We start from the raw sequence: 14830 nt of genomic DNA, 5'->3' as shown, positions 1-14830 counted from the left end.
GTCAGGTAGAATTGATCCCTGGTGGTGTAGAAGACCAGGCTGTTCAATCTCTGGGCTTCATCTACCAATACTCTGGGGAAACTTTTCATTAAGGAATATTGAGGCAGAACCTTTTGGCCCAAATGACAGTCTCTAAAGGCAGAATTTCCGACAATGTTACTAGTCAGTTCCCTCAGATCTGGCTGTCTAGGGACTACCTGGCCAAGCCTGACCAGACTATGAAAAGTTCTCTTTCTCTCATCAGGGAGAATTTTTTAACACTGGTCACTACACCCCAGTTCCCTTCCTTGCTCCTGCTATGAGATTTTCTGAGGAGCACAACCGAATGATCTACTTCACCATCTCTGACTATGTCTTCAACACAGCCAGCCTGGCTTATCACAAGGCAGGCTACCTGAACTTCAGCATCACTGATGACAAGGTATGTCAGAATGACACGAATGACAATGGAGTTTGTTTTTCTTTTCCTCTTTCTTTCACTTACCATTTATTCATGAAATAGTAATTGTGATTAAGGGAGAAAGATCAAGACCAGGGGGAGAAACACACATTATTACAATTTCCCTTTTCTCATTGGCTTTCGGAAAGCAGTAAGTCAAAGTTTTCTCCCTCGTTGAATGGCGGGTTATGCATTCCAAATGCACAAGAGAGGGAAAGGGACTCCCATGGCCCCTGTCCCCATAGGACAAGAGACACAGGTCCAGCAGCAACTCTAATGCAGAAAATAATCCACACACAGTTGAGAAGGTAGAGCAGGCTAGAAAACTAATAGCAAGCTGTTTGCCCACCACAGGGAACCTCGAGCTAAGATGTCAGCCTCCCCTTCAGCCCACCTGAGTAGCCTTTATTGGGAAAAACAAAGTCTATCCCCAAAGGGAGGGGAAAAAGCCAGATGAAGAGGCAATGGGGAAACATCTTTTAACAGGAAAACCAAATAAACCAATAGAGAGACATCTAATTAGAAGGCAAAGGCCTCTATCAACACCTTGTAACTGTAGAATACTTTGTGACTTTCTTTTCTGTGTTTTACTTTGTCCCTTTTATCCATCTGGACCCATTATTCAAGCCTCATTTTCTGTTATCCTGATGGATTATGAAGACACTGTGCAATATGTAGTTTTTTGTTGTTGTTGTTGTGAGTTTCCATGTAAACAAAGTGACTTTGTTCATAATTTTCATGACTAGTGATTCCTGGTTTTGAGAGAGAGAGAGAGAGAGAGAGAGAGAGAGAGAGAGAGAGAGAGAGAGAGATTTCCTAGTCCTCTACTCTGAAACAATTTTCTCAAATGGAATATTGTATGATGAAATCCAAATTTTATAGTGGTTCCCACTTGTCCTTTAGTACATCTGGTATTCAGAACTTTTTCTTAGGGTTCCTTATAACAGAGGGGAAAGGAGCTGTCTCAGGGAGATGGGGTAAATTTTGACTATTACTTAGATGATTCCATTTGCTCTGATGATAAGTCAGGGGTGTCTGGTGAATGTACCAAGTGAGTCTTTGTTCTTTGAATGACTCCTTACATGTTCACAGGCTCTTCTGCTATCATGGTGCATTCCTCTCCATTAGTGGCTGTAATCCTAATAACTAAGCCTTGTTAGGTGCTCACCATCACTGGAATTTGTGTTTTGTACACATCATGTCATTTATCTCTTCTAGGAATCTGAGAGTGGACACTGTTTATATTCCCACTTTACAAATAGATGAGAAAAATGAGACTCAGAGAACTTTAGGGACTGACTTGAGATCACCCAGCCACAAGACCAGGAGTCAAACCTAGGTCTGTGTACCTGCTACCCTTACCTTGTAGATACTCTAAGAGTGTCCCATGTGTCTCTTATGCCCCAAGACCCCAGTGACTTGGAGCCAAGGCAGCCATTTGCAAAGCTACAGTCTCAAACATATCCCTATCTCTCCTTAAGCCTTCTGTGCCAGTGGGAGCACCCAACACCGTCTCTGTGTCTCTCTGCAGATTCCACCAAACTCTAACATCAGACTGACCACCAAGTCCTTCCGAACATTTGCTCCTCGGGTAAGCCTTCCCTCAGCAGGTAAAGAGGGAACCCCCTAGCCTTCAGGGTTTTTTTTTTAAACCTCTGTGCTCTTCTCAGCTTGGTCAAGATTTAGAAATTGGTAAGAAGGCACCCAGTGAGAGATTGCTGGTGGCTTCAGGGAGCTTTTCCCTTCCAAGTCTGGACAAAAAGCACTGAGCCCTGTGTGAATATCTGAGTCCCAGAGAACACAGCTAGCAGGTTCCATACAAGGGATCCTAATCAATAACATAAGTTATGAAGTGGGCAGTAGGGGGCAAGCCTGATTTTTAATCCTCTCCAAGCACAAGCCAGGAGTAGTACCTGAGCACTGCTGGGTGTGGCCCCCAAACAAAATGAAAACAAAAACAAAATCTCCCTTTAACAAGAGAAAGCTAAAAGATTGCAAAACTAAAAGATTCATGCATTATTAGTTTTCCCACCAACTTCCACTGGAAAAAGGAGCTGTTTTGCTTCAAATGAAATCATGAGCTGACCTCTGGCCAAATAGAAAATTATAGACACTTTGTTTGAACTTGTGGTATCTAGTGGTATCATAGTGCAAAAACATTGGCATCTGGTCTCAGCTGCCCAGTGACCCAGTGTGATGGATGAGGAATGTGAAGAAACAACAGTTCTTTCTATTGTGGAGAGCCAGGGAAGGAAACTTTCCTTTGACCTTCCTGGAGGTCATTTTGGCAAAAGCAACCAGTAGCTTTAAAAAACTCCATGCCCTTTGACTCTCTCTCTCTCTCTCTCTCTCTCTCTCTCTCTCTCTCTCTCTCTCTCTCTCTCTCTCTCTCTCTCTCCCCTGATCTGCATGGTAAGGCTCTAGGGCTGTTCCTGGCATTATTTTAAGGGGTCGCTTCCCAGTGGGTGAGGGTTAAATCTGGGGCTCCTACATGTAAAGTCCTCACCCTTGCCCCCAATGTTTTGAGCCATCTCCCTGGCCCTGGTTGGAGATGGGTGATGTTTGAAAAGTAAACCTTTGGAGATCATAGAAATGGATTAGTTAACAGTTCCCATGCACACAGTTCCATGGAACATACAGTTCCATGTATTCCCATGGAATACAATCAATGGTCTAGGATTTGTAAAGATGTCCAGTTAGACTGTAAGAGGAAATGACAGAGAACTTCGTGGAAATAAAATCTGCCAAGAAGCCTTCTTACTTTTATGGGATTCTCTTAAGCCCTCCCAGGAAACATTATTATATCTTCATTCTGTCCACAGTTAGGCAGGAAGTACCCCAACATGAACTTGGAGCTCCAAGGAGCCCTAGCTTCCGCCCCATTCCTGAACCTCACTCCTGGAAACCTGTCTTTGACACCACAAATGGAGATCGAAGCTTTTGTGCTTCAGCCCAGTTCTGTGAAGGAGTCAGTCTTCCAGCTTGCTGTGGTAAGGTGCTGTTTTTCTTGCATGCCTTTCCCTCCAACTCAGCATCTAATTCCTTCATTTCTCAATCTAAATATTGGTTCCTCACCTCAGGATGTATTTCTTATCTGCTTTCACGCCTGATCTACCCCCTAATCGTGTTTTCTTTTAGCACTCTATATATCTTTTCCCCCCAAACTTTTGAGCAACACTCATGGGTTACTACTGCCTCTGAGCTTAGCGATCTCTCCTGGTGGCAACTCAGAAGACCATGTGGAATGCTGGGGATCGAACCGAGGTCAGCTGTGTCCAAGGCACTCCTTACTCTCTGCACTATCTTTCCAGTCATTATTATATTATTAATATTATTACAAGGACTGAAACTTGGTTTTGAGGTATCTAAAAAAAAATCCTCCTTCTTTTGGCACTCTGCTCAAAGCTTAACCAATATATCAACAAATTCAAGTAAAAATGTCTAAGTTCAAACATTTATTGAGCACCTGTAATGATCCTACTGAAGTTCTATAGTTTAACTGAAAGTTCCTGCCTTAACTCACTGAAGAGTTTGTTCAGAGGAAACAACTGGCCCACATAGTTTTTCTTCCCATGTGACAGCCTCTCTTATTTATGTCCCTTTCTTTCTACTGGTATTTTCAGGCCACTAATATTTCTGCCATGTTGACCTTCAATAGCAGCAGGATTACTGGGTTCCTGAAGCCAGGAAAGTAAGTCAGCCTTCTATAGGCCCTCTGAACACTAACCAGTTCTCTGTTGTTGGGAGTGATTGTGGTTTAGGGGTGTGATTAGCACCTTCTGTGACTGTTGGTATAGAGGGAACAATTTGAGAAAGAAACTTAAATTTCATCCTAGTTGCTCCATTCTTTTGCCTCATCAATCCCTGACTCCACTAACTTCCTTTCTATCTAGTTTGCATCTCTACTTCTGGACTTTTGAAGCATTTGCTAATAGTGCTTTTTTTTTTTTTTTTTTCCCCAAGTATGAACCTTAGACTACTGACTGCCTGAGTGACAGATAAAGTCTGAGCTCTTTTCTCCACCTTCCTTCCTCTAACATGCTTCCCAAGGAGGTGGTGTCATTGTGGTTCTCCAATCACCTTTGTCATTCCCACCTTTCCCCACCCTGGCTCTCTACCTCTTCCTTTCTAGAGCACCCCACATTGCTTGGGTCTGTCATGGATGCAACATCCAGACATCTAATGTCTCACTTGTTTGTTATAGGATGAAACTGGAGCTAAAAGAATCCAAAGTTGGAATGTTTAATGTAAGTCACTTTTATTTATAAATGAATCAAGATATTAATGTTGGTTTTTTGTTTTGTTTTGTTTTGGGTTTTGGTTTTTGGGTCACACCCAGCAGTGCTCAGGGTTACTCCTGGCTCTATGCTCAGAAATCACTCCTGGCAGGCTCAGGTGACCATATTGAATGCTGGGATTTGAACCACCATTCTTCATCATAAAGGCAAATGCCCTGCTTTCATGCTATCTCTCCGGCCCTGGTATTAATGTTTATTAGGCATGCCTATGGCACCTATAGAAAATAGGGGGTGGGACAGACTTTCTCTCTGACTTTGAGAACTCTAGACTGTTATCAGGAAAAAAAAAAGGACCAAGGAACAGTTATGCCTCTATATCAGATAGTCTATGTTAAAGTCTGTGTCCTGTGCCGAATTCTGTTAACTTCAAGGAGTAAAAGCCAACTAAAAGCACATCATGCACATAGAAGGAATGTAAGAGTTCATATAATTTGAAATAAAAAAACAAATGAAAGCCTCTAAGAGTGAGAGAGAGAAAGAGGAGAGAGAGAGAAAGAGAGGAGAGAGAGAGAGAGAGAGAGAGAGAGAGAGAGAGAGAGAGAGAGAGAAGAGAGAGAAGTATAAAGCTTGCCCTGGAAGCAGGTAGAAGAGGTTGGATGGGAGGGAAGAGGGCATAAAGGAGAGTGAACAGGAAACTGTTAACATTGGTGGAAGAAAATGTGCAATGGTGAAAGTTGTTATACATTATATGACTGTAATTTAATCATGAGCAACTTTATGTGGGGAAAAAAACTGTACTATGAACAACCTTTTAACCATAGTGATTAAATAAAAATGTATATTTAAAAAAAAAAGAAAACTTTTAAGAATTCAGACATTGCTGGATACAGGGGCTTAAATCAGTACACCAAGAGTCTCTCCAGGGTTAGAGGGGGTAGAAGGAATTTCTCAAAGGGTCAAAGGGTTGGAGCATGGTTTATTTTGGTTTTGGTTTTGGTTTTGGTTTTTGGTTTTTGGGTCACACCTGGCAGCGCTCAGGGATTACTCCTGGCTCTATGCTCAGAAATCGCTCCTGGCAGGCTCAGGGGACCATATGGGATGCTGGAATTCGAACCAACGTCTTTCTGCATGCAAGGCAAATGCCCTACCTCCATGCTATCTCTCCAGCCCAGAGCATGTTTTAAATGCAAACAGCATGTAGCTCTATTCATGAGATGGCTGAGTCCCCAGAGCACCACTAGGAGTAGGGCCCAGTTCTACTAGGAATGGCCCCCAAAACAAAACAGTCATTTCATTTTTCTGTTTCCAAAAGTTCCCATCACTGTTGATGTTGCATTGATTTGAATCTCATGCTTGACCAGCTGCAGTGCTGGCTGGGCTGCACATCAAGTTTCAGGTTTGGCACACATGGCTATGATAGTCCCTGGGGGGGGAGGGGGTGTCATTCTCTTTAAGCTATGAACTCATACACATTCTGGTTATAGTGCTCATTAGGTGTTGCTGTGATGCTCCCACAGCACGTGCCAAAGTACTCGCTAAAGGTCATACTTCAGGTCAAGCCTGACTGGTTGTGGTGTTGCACATATTTTTGTTATGGAGCATTCTGGGGTCACAACCTGTTGCTGTGTTTCTTGCACTCATCTGCTGTGATATGACCAGAAATCACTGAGGCATGGTGTGTGTTGAGCCTGCAGACAGCAAGATTACCGGGCTCAAGTTACAGAACTGCCAGGACTGTGCTCAGCCCATGCTACAGAAGCAGGAATTGAACTCACCACCACACACTTGCAAGATCGACATCTAAACCACAGTGACTTAAACATAATATGGCTATTCCTCCAGGCCCAGACAGTTTTGGGGGCCCCCTGCGCTTTCAAGCAATGCTCAGAGTGCCTAGGGATTACTCCTGATATTCCTGATATTTGGTCACCCAGGCAGGTTGACTCAATGCAAGAGCTGAATATGTGCTTATCCCCTTAAGGGATAGAGGCCGTAGGACTACACCCCATGGTGCTCCAGCCTCTAGCGCTACACTTTGTTATGCTTAGGAGATTATGTAGTGCTGGAATCAAAGCAGGGTCCCTGTCACTTAATCCTCTGCTATCTCCCCAGTGCCTCATTTCATTTAAAATAATAATATAATACATATATATGTATAATATGAAGCTGGAGACATAGTACAGCAGTTAATGTTTTCTTACAATGTAGCCTTCCTGGATTCAATCCCCAGCAACCCATATGCTTTCTCCAAGCCCATCAGGAATGATCTCTGAGTACAGAGCCAAAGTAAGCCCTGAGCACTACCAGGTGTGGCCCCCAAAACACACACACACACACACACACACACACACACACACAAATCCCAAAATAATATATACAAGATTTAAAATTTTCTGTCTTAGCTCTCATTATATTTACCTTAGTCACATATTCATTCTTTTCTTTTTTTTTTTCTGGATTGGGAGCCAGGGCTTACTTCTGACTTTGTGGTCAGGAATCACTGCTGGCAGAACTCAGGGGACCATATGTGGTTCTGGGGATTGAACCAAGGTAGGCAAGTGCGCTACCCACTGTACTAGTGATCTGGCCTCACATATCTATTCTTGAGCCAATCACAATATCTAGATATTGGACAAGACATACATTGCCAAGCCTGGATTTCATCTACACTCTTGATATGTAGGAGTATGCAGGAGTAAAATGGGAAAGAGAGCCTCCCCAGAGCACCAGCAGTTGGTTTGGATGATAGAGCATGTCTGAGGCTTTGGGTTCCATCAACATGTTTTCCAGCACACACGTACAGTATGGATCACTATAAAAATAGTGCTGGGGGCTGTCGAGATAGCACAGCAGCAGGGCATTTGCCTTGCATGCGGTTAATTCAGGGCAGATGGAGGTTCAAATCCCGGCATCCCATATGGTCCATCATGCCTGCCAGGAGCAATTCCCGAGTGCAGAGCCAGGAGTAACCCCTGAGCGTACCGAGTGTGATCCAAAATCAAAACAAAACAAAATTAAAAAATAATGCTGGGAACTTAGCTCAAAGGGTTAGGTTAGGTTAGCATTCTTTGCATGCTGCAATCCTAAATTTAATCTCTGAGCATTGCACAGTCCCCCAGACAGTACTGAAGTGACCCCCCAACCACTAAACAGGGATTGATGCTCAAACATGGCCAAGAATGGGCCAAAACCTGAAAAAGAGAGATTAGCTGTTTTGCTTTTAAGATTGGGAGAGAGAGAGAGAGAGAGAGAGAGAGAGAGAGAGAGAGAGAGAGAGAGAGAGAGAGAGAGAGAGAGAGAGAACATGGGGTGCCAGTGATTAAACCCAGGTCCTTATGCATAGAAGGCATTTACTCTGCTACTTGAGACATAGCCTTGCCCTCCCAATTTCTGTACTAAGTTTTTTCAATTACACAAGTAATTTATTATTTTTCATTTGATTTTCTTTGTTTTGGAGTCCTATCTGGCAGTGCTCAAAGCTAACTCCTGATTCTGTTCAGGGGTCACACCTGGTGGTACTTGGAGATCATATGTGATGCTGGGTATCAACTGGGGTCAACCTCATACAAGGCAAGCACCTTAACCTCTGTACCATCTCTCCAGCCCTATACAAATAATGTAAGGGCTCAGGAATGTGGTTCAGCAACCAAGCAAGTGCCTTGCATGCAGGTGACCTGTATTTGATCCTCAGCATGGCAAATCTACAATACAAGATGAATTAAAGCACAAGTCATTGAGGGAACCATTCTCACAGTAGGAGGAAAAGGTTAATATCAGAATAAAATTAAGTCAAACCTTGATGTTCTCCCTCCAGGGACACTGGCTGTGCAGCCTTCTACAGCAGCTTCTCAATCTGTGTGTGTGTGCATATGCGTCCCTTGAAATAGTTTGTCAGCATCTGTCTGTAAACTGTTGTTTTCAAGTCTCTGACCAAACCAGCAATAACAGACTCTCCTACAGAGATTGGCTATGACGTAAGGGTGCATGTGGCCACAGTGGACCCTAAATTCTTCGTTGTCCAACAGGTGGAGTTTTTGGAGGCGCTGCTCAACTATTACCTTCTCAACACCCTCTACCCCAAGGTCAATGGTAAGAATCATGATGGATTTTTCCAAGTCAATAGTAGATGCTGCTCCGTGACAGAAAGAGAGTAGTGAAGCAGAGGACCAAGGTTCTTGTGCAGACTGTGTGACCATGGACAAGCCTTTCTGAGCATTAGTGGTTCTTCTAAGGTGGGAATGTTGGAATCAGCCTTGTTTCCCTTGAGGCGTCTAAAGAGGGGTAGAGATGAGGGCAGCTCTTTGGAGTATAGTAACTTTCTCAGGAGAGGAAGGAACTCAATGAGATACCAGATCCCCTGAATTGGCGAGTGATTCAATTCTCTTTTGAACTCACATTCCCAGTCTACTGCAAGGCTTGGAGTTCAAACATACAGCATGAAGTCTTTTATTCTGTGTCCGGGAGGCCCTCCACTATCTGCTGCAGTAGAAAATGGGAATGAAGGAGCAGAAAATGAGTGTCCACAGACCCCTGACTCTAAGCTACCTCACGCCTGCCCCTCTTCCATATAACACCATGCAGAAATAAACTCCTGGGCCTGCCAACTCACCTTCATTCCCAGATCTGCCACTTGCTAGCAGACCTGCCACAAGTTACTTGGTTTCTCTGGGCCTCAGCTCAGTCTCCTTGTAAATATAATAATAATAAGATTAATAATAATAATAATAATAATAATAAGCAGCTTACCCCCTGTTGTCTTTGGGGATCATTCAGTGGAAATATGTGTTTAGAGTTTGCATAGAGGCTCTTTTCTAAAAATGGAGCCAATAGTCATTGTTATTTATTACTCTTAATTTTAGCAAAAGGCTGAAAAGTAATTTATTGTTATTTATTAATAACTTTCTCTCCATGTTGCATGCGTCAACCTCCAGAGAAATTAGCAGAAGGCTTCCCCCTCCCTCTGCTGAGTCACATTCACCTCTATGACCTTGTTCTTCAGATACACAAGGTCAGTGAATTCAGCAAGATGAAGGATTGGGTTGGGGGAGGGATGGGTTAATGTTATAGGGTCAGAGGTTCCCTCGGGGTGTTTGAGAGCCAATCTCATCCTGCATATGAGAAAGCCTGAGTTGGGGCCAAATGTTGTGGGCACTGCACCTGTGTATTGGAAACCACATACAGCTGACTGCAATACCGCCTGTGGCATGTGTCTTCCACCACCAACTACAAAGTGCTTGAAGAAAAAACCAGGTCATTTTTTTTTAAATACTATTTTAGGGGATGAAGCGATAGTGCAGTGGTGGAACATTTGCCTTGCACGAGGCTGACCCAGGATGGACCTGGGTTCGATTCCCTGCATCCCATATGGTCCCCCAATGCCAGGAGCTATTTCTGAGTGCATAGCCAGGAGTAACACCTGAGCATCACCGGGTGTGCCCTGGCCCACTTTTTTTTTTTTAAATTGAATCACTGAGAGATACATTTACAAAGTTATTCATGATTGAGTTTCTGTCATATAAGACCAGTTCATTCTGACAGCACTTTCTGTTAGACTTTCAACAGATCCAGTCCTGAAAGCCTTTTAACAGTTCTTTTGACATCTTCTGAATTATTTTTTATTGTAACATATTTGGTCAGCAAAATATTAAACACAAAGTCATTGTTTTAGAAATTGTTTTATCTTCCAAAATTTATACTGGGACAGAAAAACTGTCCAATGAATAATTCAAACAATGATGTTTCAGATTCCCATGTGTGCTACTGTAGAGATTATATCCCAGAGCTGTGTGTGCTGAACACAAAATTTAAGCTCACAATTTCCTGGGGCAGGAGAAAGAGTGAAAATCATAATGGTGGTTACCAGCTATTAATAAGTGTCCTGTCTTCAACTGATGGCAGCTCCAGGTGTTCAAGACATTATTTTCAACGTCTTCAAAGTAGACAACAAGCTTATGATTCATATGCAAGAGTTATATTTATGATACCTATTTAAGCAAGATATCATTATATTATACACAAATTTGAAAATTAGTCACAAATCCATTGTCCCAACACATCCACAGTTTAAATTTGAGGTACCTCCTTCTTTTTTTTTTTCTTTTTTTTTTGGTTTTTGGGCCACACCCAGCGATGCTCAGGGGTTACTCCTGGCTGTCTGCTCAGAAATAGCTCCTGGCAGGCACGGGGGACCATATGGGACATGGGGATTCGAACCAACCACCTTGCTTACAAGGCAAACACCGCTGTGCTATCTCTCCGGGCCCGGGGTACCTCCTTCTAAATCTGTTTTTCCTTCTCTAGTCATTTAAAAATTTCTTTTTTCCCCCAGGGGCAAGTTGTTTGGGAAAATCACATCACAAATGCTCATACTATTTTCTTTCTCCTTTCTTTTCCTTTCTTTCTTTCTTTCTTTCTTTCTTTCTTTCTTTCTTTCTTTCTTTCTTTCTTTCTTTCTTTCTTTCTTTCTTTCTTTCTTTCTTTCTTTCTTTCTTTCTTTCTTTCTTTCTTTCTTTCTTTCTTTCTTTCTTTCTTTCTTTCTTTCTTTCTTTCTTTCTTTCTTTCTTTCTTTCTTTCTTTCTTTCTTTCTTTCTTTCTTTCTTTCTTTCTTTTCTTTTTTCTTTCTTTCTTTCTTTCTTTCTTTCTTTCTTTCTTTCTTTCTTTCTTTCTTTCTTTCTTTCTTCTTCTTTCTTTCTTTCTTTCTTTCTTTCTTTCTTTCTCTCTCTTTCTTTCTTTCTTTCTCTTTCTTTCTTTCTTTCTTTCTTTCTTTCTTTCTTTCTTTCTCTTTCTTCTTCTTTCTTTTTCTTTCTTTCTTTCTTTCTTTCTTTCTTTCTTTCTTCTTTTTTCTTTGTCTTTTATTTTCTTTCTCTTTCATATCTCTTTCTCCTTCCTTCCTTCTTCCCTCCTTTCCTCCCTCCCTCCTTTCCTCCCTCCCTCCTTTCCTCCCTCCCTTCCTCCCTCCTTTCCTCCCTCCCTCCCTCCCTCCTTCCCTTCTCCCTCCCTTCCTCCCTCCCTCCTTCCCTCCCTCCCTCCCTCCCTCCCTCCCTCCCTCCCTCCCTCCCTCCCTCCCTCCCTCCCTCCTTCCTTCCTTCCTTCCTTCCTTCCTTCCTTCCTTCCTTCCTTCCTTCAGGGGTTACTCCTGACTATGCACTCAGGAATCACTCCTAGTAGACATAAAAAGTCATGGGAATTAAATGGGATTCAATTTAATGGGATGCTGGGAATTAAACCCAGGATGCCCACATGAAAGGCAAGCATCCTACCTATTGTATTATCTCTCCAACCACCCTAAGAATTTTATTTATGGGGCCAGAGATATAGCATGGAGGTAAGGCATTTGCCTCTCATGCAGAAGGTCAGTGGTTCGAATCCCGGCGTCCCATATGGTTCCCTGAGCCTGCCAGGGGTGATTTCTGAGCGTAGAGTCAGGAGTAACCCCTGAGCACTGCCGGGTGTGACCCAAAAACCAAAAAAAAAAAAAAAAGAATTTTATTTATTTTTTGTTTTTTAACTATTTTCATACGATATATCTGGGTTTGCAGTGACATTATGAATCAAGCATTATATGGTCCCTGTATGCCCACAAATCCAGGTTTTATATGTAGATAGCATCTCTAAGTTGGAGTGACTAGAGATGGAAGGGCTTGTAATCTTTAAAGGAGATTTTCTTGGTGCCTACTATATTATCAATATCCTTAAATAAAAGCTGCTTAATAGTGAAGGGTAGCAGAGTGGGTCAGAGTTGTCAAACATGTGAAAAACAAAGCTGGAGAGATATTAGAGTAGGTAGGGTGCTTTCCTTGCATGAAGCCAACCCAGTTTCAATACATTGTACCAAGAATCTCTACGAGTTATCTCTGAGCACAGAAGTAAACCCTGAGCAAAGCCATATCTACTGAATAAATAAATAAGACATACAAATATACAGGGGCCAGAGGGATAGTATAGGAGGTAAGATGCTTGCCTTGCATCAGCCAAACCCAGTTTTATTCAGCAGAGCATATGTTTCCCTGAGTACTGTTAGTAATGATCCACAAAGACAGAATCAAGAGTATAGTAAGTCCCTGAGCACCACCAGATGTGGCCTATAAACAAATGAAAACAAAAACCAAACCAAACCAAACAAAACAATTCTAAAGTCCCTGAGCCCAGATAGTCAAGACCTGAATATTGTTGATGTCTCCAAGGACTCACCACATCATTATTCAAGTGATGACACTTTGATGACATTTCTGGTTTTCCCCTTTGCAAAACGGGTCTATCTGGGCTCTCTAAAGAGCAGAGGCCTTCTAGCTGAGATTGGAAGTGATTGAAGCTCTGTTGCATCTTATCAAATCCATTAGTGTTTCGAGGTCAAGTCTGTCCATTTTTTCTGTCAGCCAAAGCAGGGAATGCATCATTGGGTGGGGGGAATGGACTCTGCCTGAGTTCAGAATTCCCACTCTCTGGATGATGAAAATTTAGGAGTGGGGAGGAGAGTGAAACTCAGTAGCTCAGATTTTGCCTTACGTGCCAAGGAGAGAACATTTAGGCTACACAACAGACATTTATGAGGCCTGCCAGGAAGCAGCAGCTTGGGAAATGACAGATAAATTGCCACCTTAGAGAAGCTAGTTGGCAAACGCTGTGTTTTATGGAGACCTTGGGGATGCTGCTGACTGGCGATTTATTTGCTGCCCTGGTTTCCGGGAGAACTTATGTTTCCTCCCTTGAAAGCTGAGACACACTGCTTTGGTCTAGAGAAGCTCTTACCATCCTATCCTGTCCTATTTCTAGGACTTCCTGTCTTTGGGAGCCAACGTCCAGTACCTGAGAGATTGAGGCTTTGGGAGTCTGGAAGCTATCGCTGGATCAGCAAGTGACATTTCTAGATGCAATGCCTAGTACCAAAAGTTTTGGGGAAGAAGAGCTCTATTCTGCCTGGTCTCTGCCCCTCCTGCTCATCTTGCTGCTGGTACAAGTACCACCTCTCTGGCTCTGGTTCTTCATTCTCTCCACCATGAAGGGCCATCCTCCTTAGTGGTAGCTGGTGCCATACTTTTTTATTCCTTCCAGAGCCTACTGCTTAGCAGACCACTGGTCCTTATTAGGGTGTCAATAAATATTTGTTGTTGGTTCAATGAAGAAAACATCTTGTTCGTTCATTACCTTTTTTTCTGCCTAAGGGACCTTTGGAGAAACAGCCCCATTGGTGGCCTCCAACACATGGCTCTGACCAATCTCCCTTTTCTCACAGTCTACCATGGAAACATGAAAAAGAAACAAGAAATTCTGCTCCCTACAGCCCTGGCCCTGACCCTGAGATCTCAAAGGCACTCATTGCTGTCAGCCTTGGGGCTCAATTACTCCAGGGCCCCTCCCTCACTTCTTGTTGGCTGCAGACATGAATCTCCCTGAGCAAAAACTCAGCCTCCTGCTGCTTTATGCCATTGCAATGGGTGTAAATTAAGAGGAAATAGCTCCATCTAGGATTTGGGTTCAACCCAAGTCAAAAGCTTATCCAACTGTTGTTTATGGGCCCCAAGCTTGGAGGAAGAGGCCATGATTTCTAATTACTGAACACTGAGCCTTTGATTAGATTTAATAAAGAGTCATTTCCAAGTTATGGCATTGACTCCCTGGGGACTGGGAATCAGAAGGCTTGTTTGATTTTTTTTTTAATGTGCTAATGAGCAGATGGATGGAGCTGCTGGCTTATAGATAATTCACGGGGAATAGACCCATTTACCCGGGTGTGACAGAGACACATTCCACAATGGAACCCTGTACTGTTCACCCAGCTGGCAGCTGGGCAAGCCATGGCATTGCCTCTTCCCTTTTCTTTCCCTGTGTTCATTGGTCCATCGTCCAGACTTGGGTAGACAGGTGAAGGGTTCAGTACTAACCACGTGACTTAATGACAGTCCTCTCCCCCCAAAGTCTCCCCATCTATGACATCCAGATGATAATCACTGTAACTGCACCCCAGGGTTGTTATAGATATATTTAGGAAATCCATGCAAGGAACTTATTTAGCCATAATGGGATAGTGGATACTCACAATGCATTGGCCAAGAGGGATAACTGAATACTTTTTTCAGGCCCTGGGATGCCCAGTGAGAGGGAAGGAGAAGTAGCCCAGATCCTGTTTCAGCCCAGCTTCATGAGCAGTAGTAGC

The 14830-nt window shown here is 43.0% G+C and overlaps 1 protein-coding gene across 1 annotated transcript in view; it reads left to right on the top strand.

The window, feature by feature from the left end:
- The window catches only part of LOC126017513 (lipopolysaccharide-binding protein-like), a 33709-nt gene extending 20134 nt beyond the window's left edge, over positions 1–13575 (top strand). The window contains 8 exon segments of the mRNA XM_049779463.1: positions 245–421; positions 1971–2030; positions 3262–3429; positions 4063–4130; positions 4644–4686; positions 8703–8766; positions 9609–9685; positions 13450–13575. Of these exon segments, the coding sequence (XP_049635420.1) occupies positions 245–421; positions 1971–2030; positions 3262–3429; positions 4063–4130; positions 4644–4686; positions 8703–8766; positions 9609–9685; positions 13450–13557 (765 nt within the window). The 3' untranslated portion in view covers positions 13558–13575.
- Positions 13576–14830: the final 1255 nt, after the last annotated feature.

The sequence above is a fragment of the Suncus etruscus genome, chromosome 9, assembly GCF_024139225.1.
Source record: "Suncus etruscus isolate mSunEtr1 chromosome 9, mSunEtr1.pri.cur, whole genome shotgun sequence".
Lineage (NCBI taxonomy): Eukaryota > Metazoa > Chordata > Mammalia > Eulipotyphla > Soricidae > Suncus > Suncus etruscus.
Note: the sequence above shows the minus strand (reverse complement) of the source record. Positions and strands in the feature narration are given on the sequence as shown.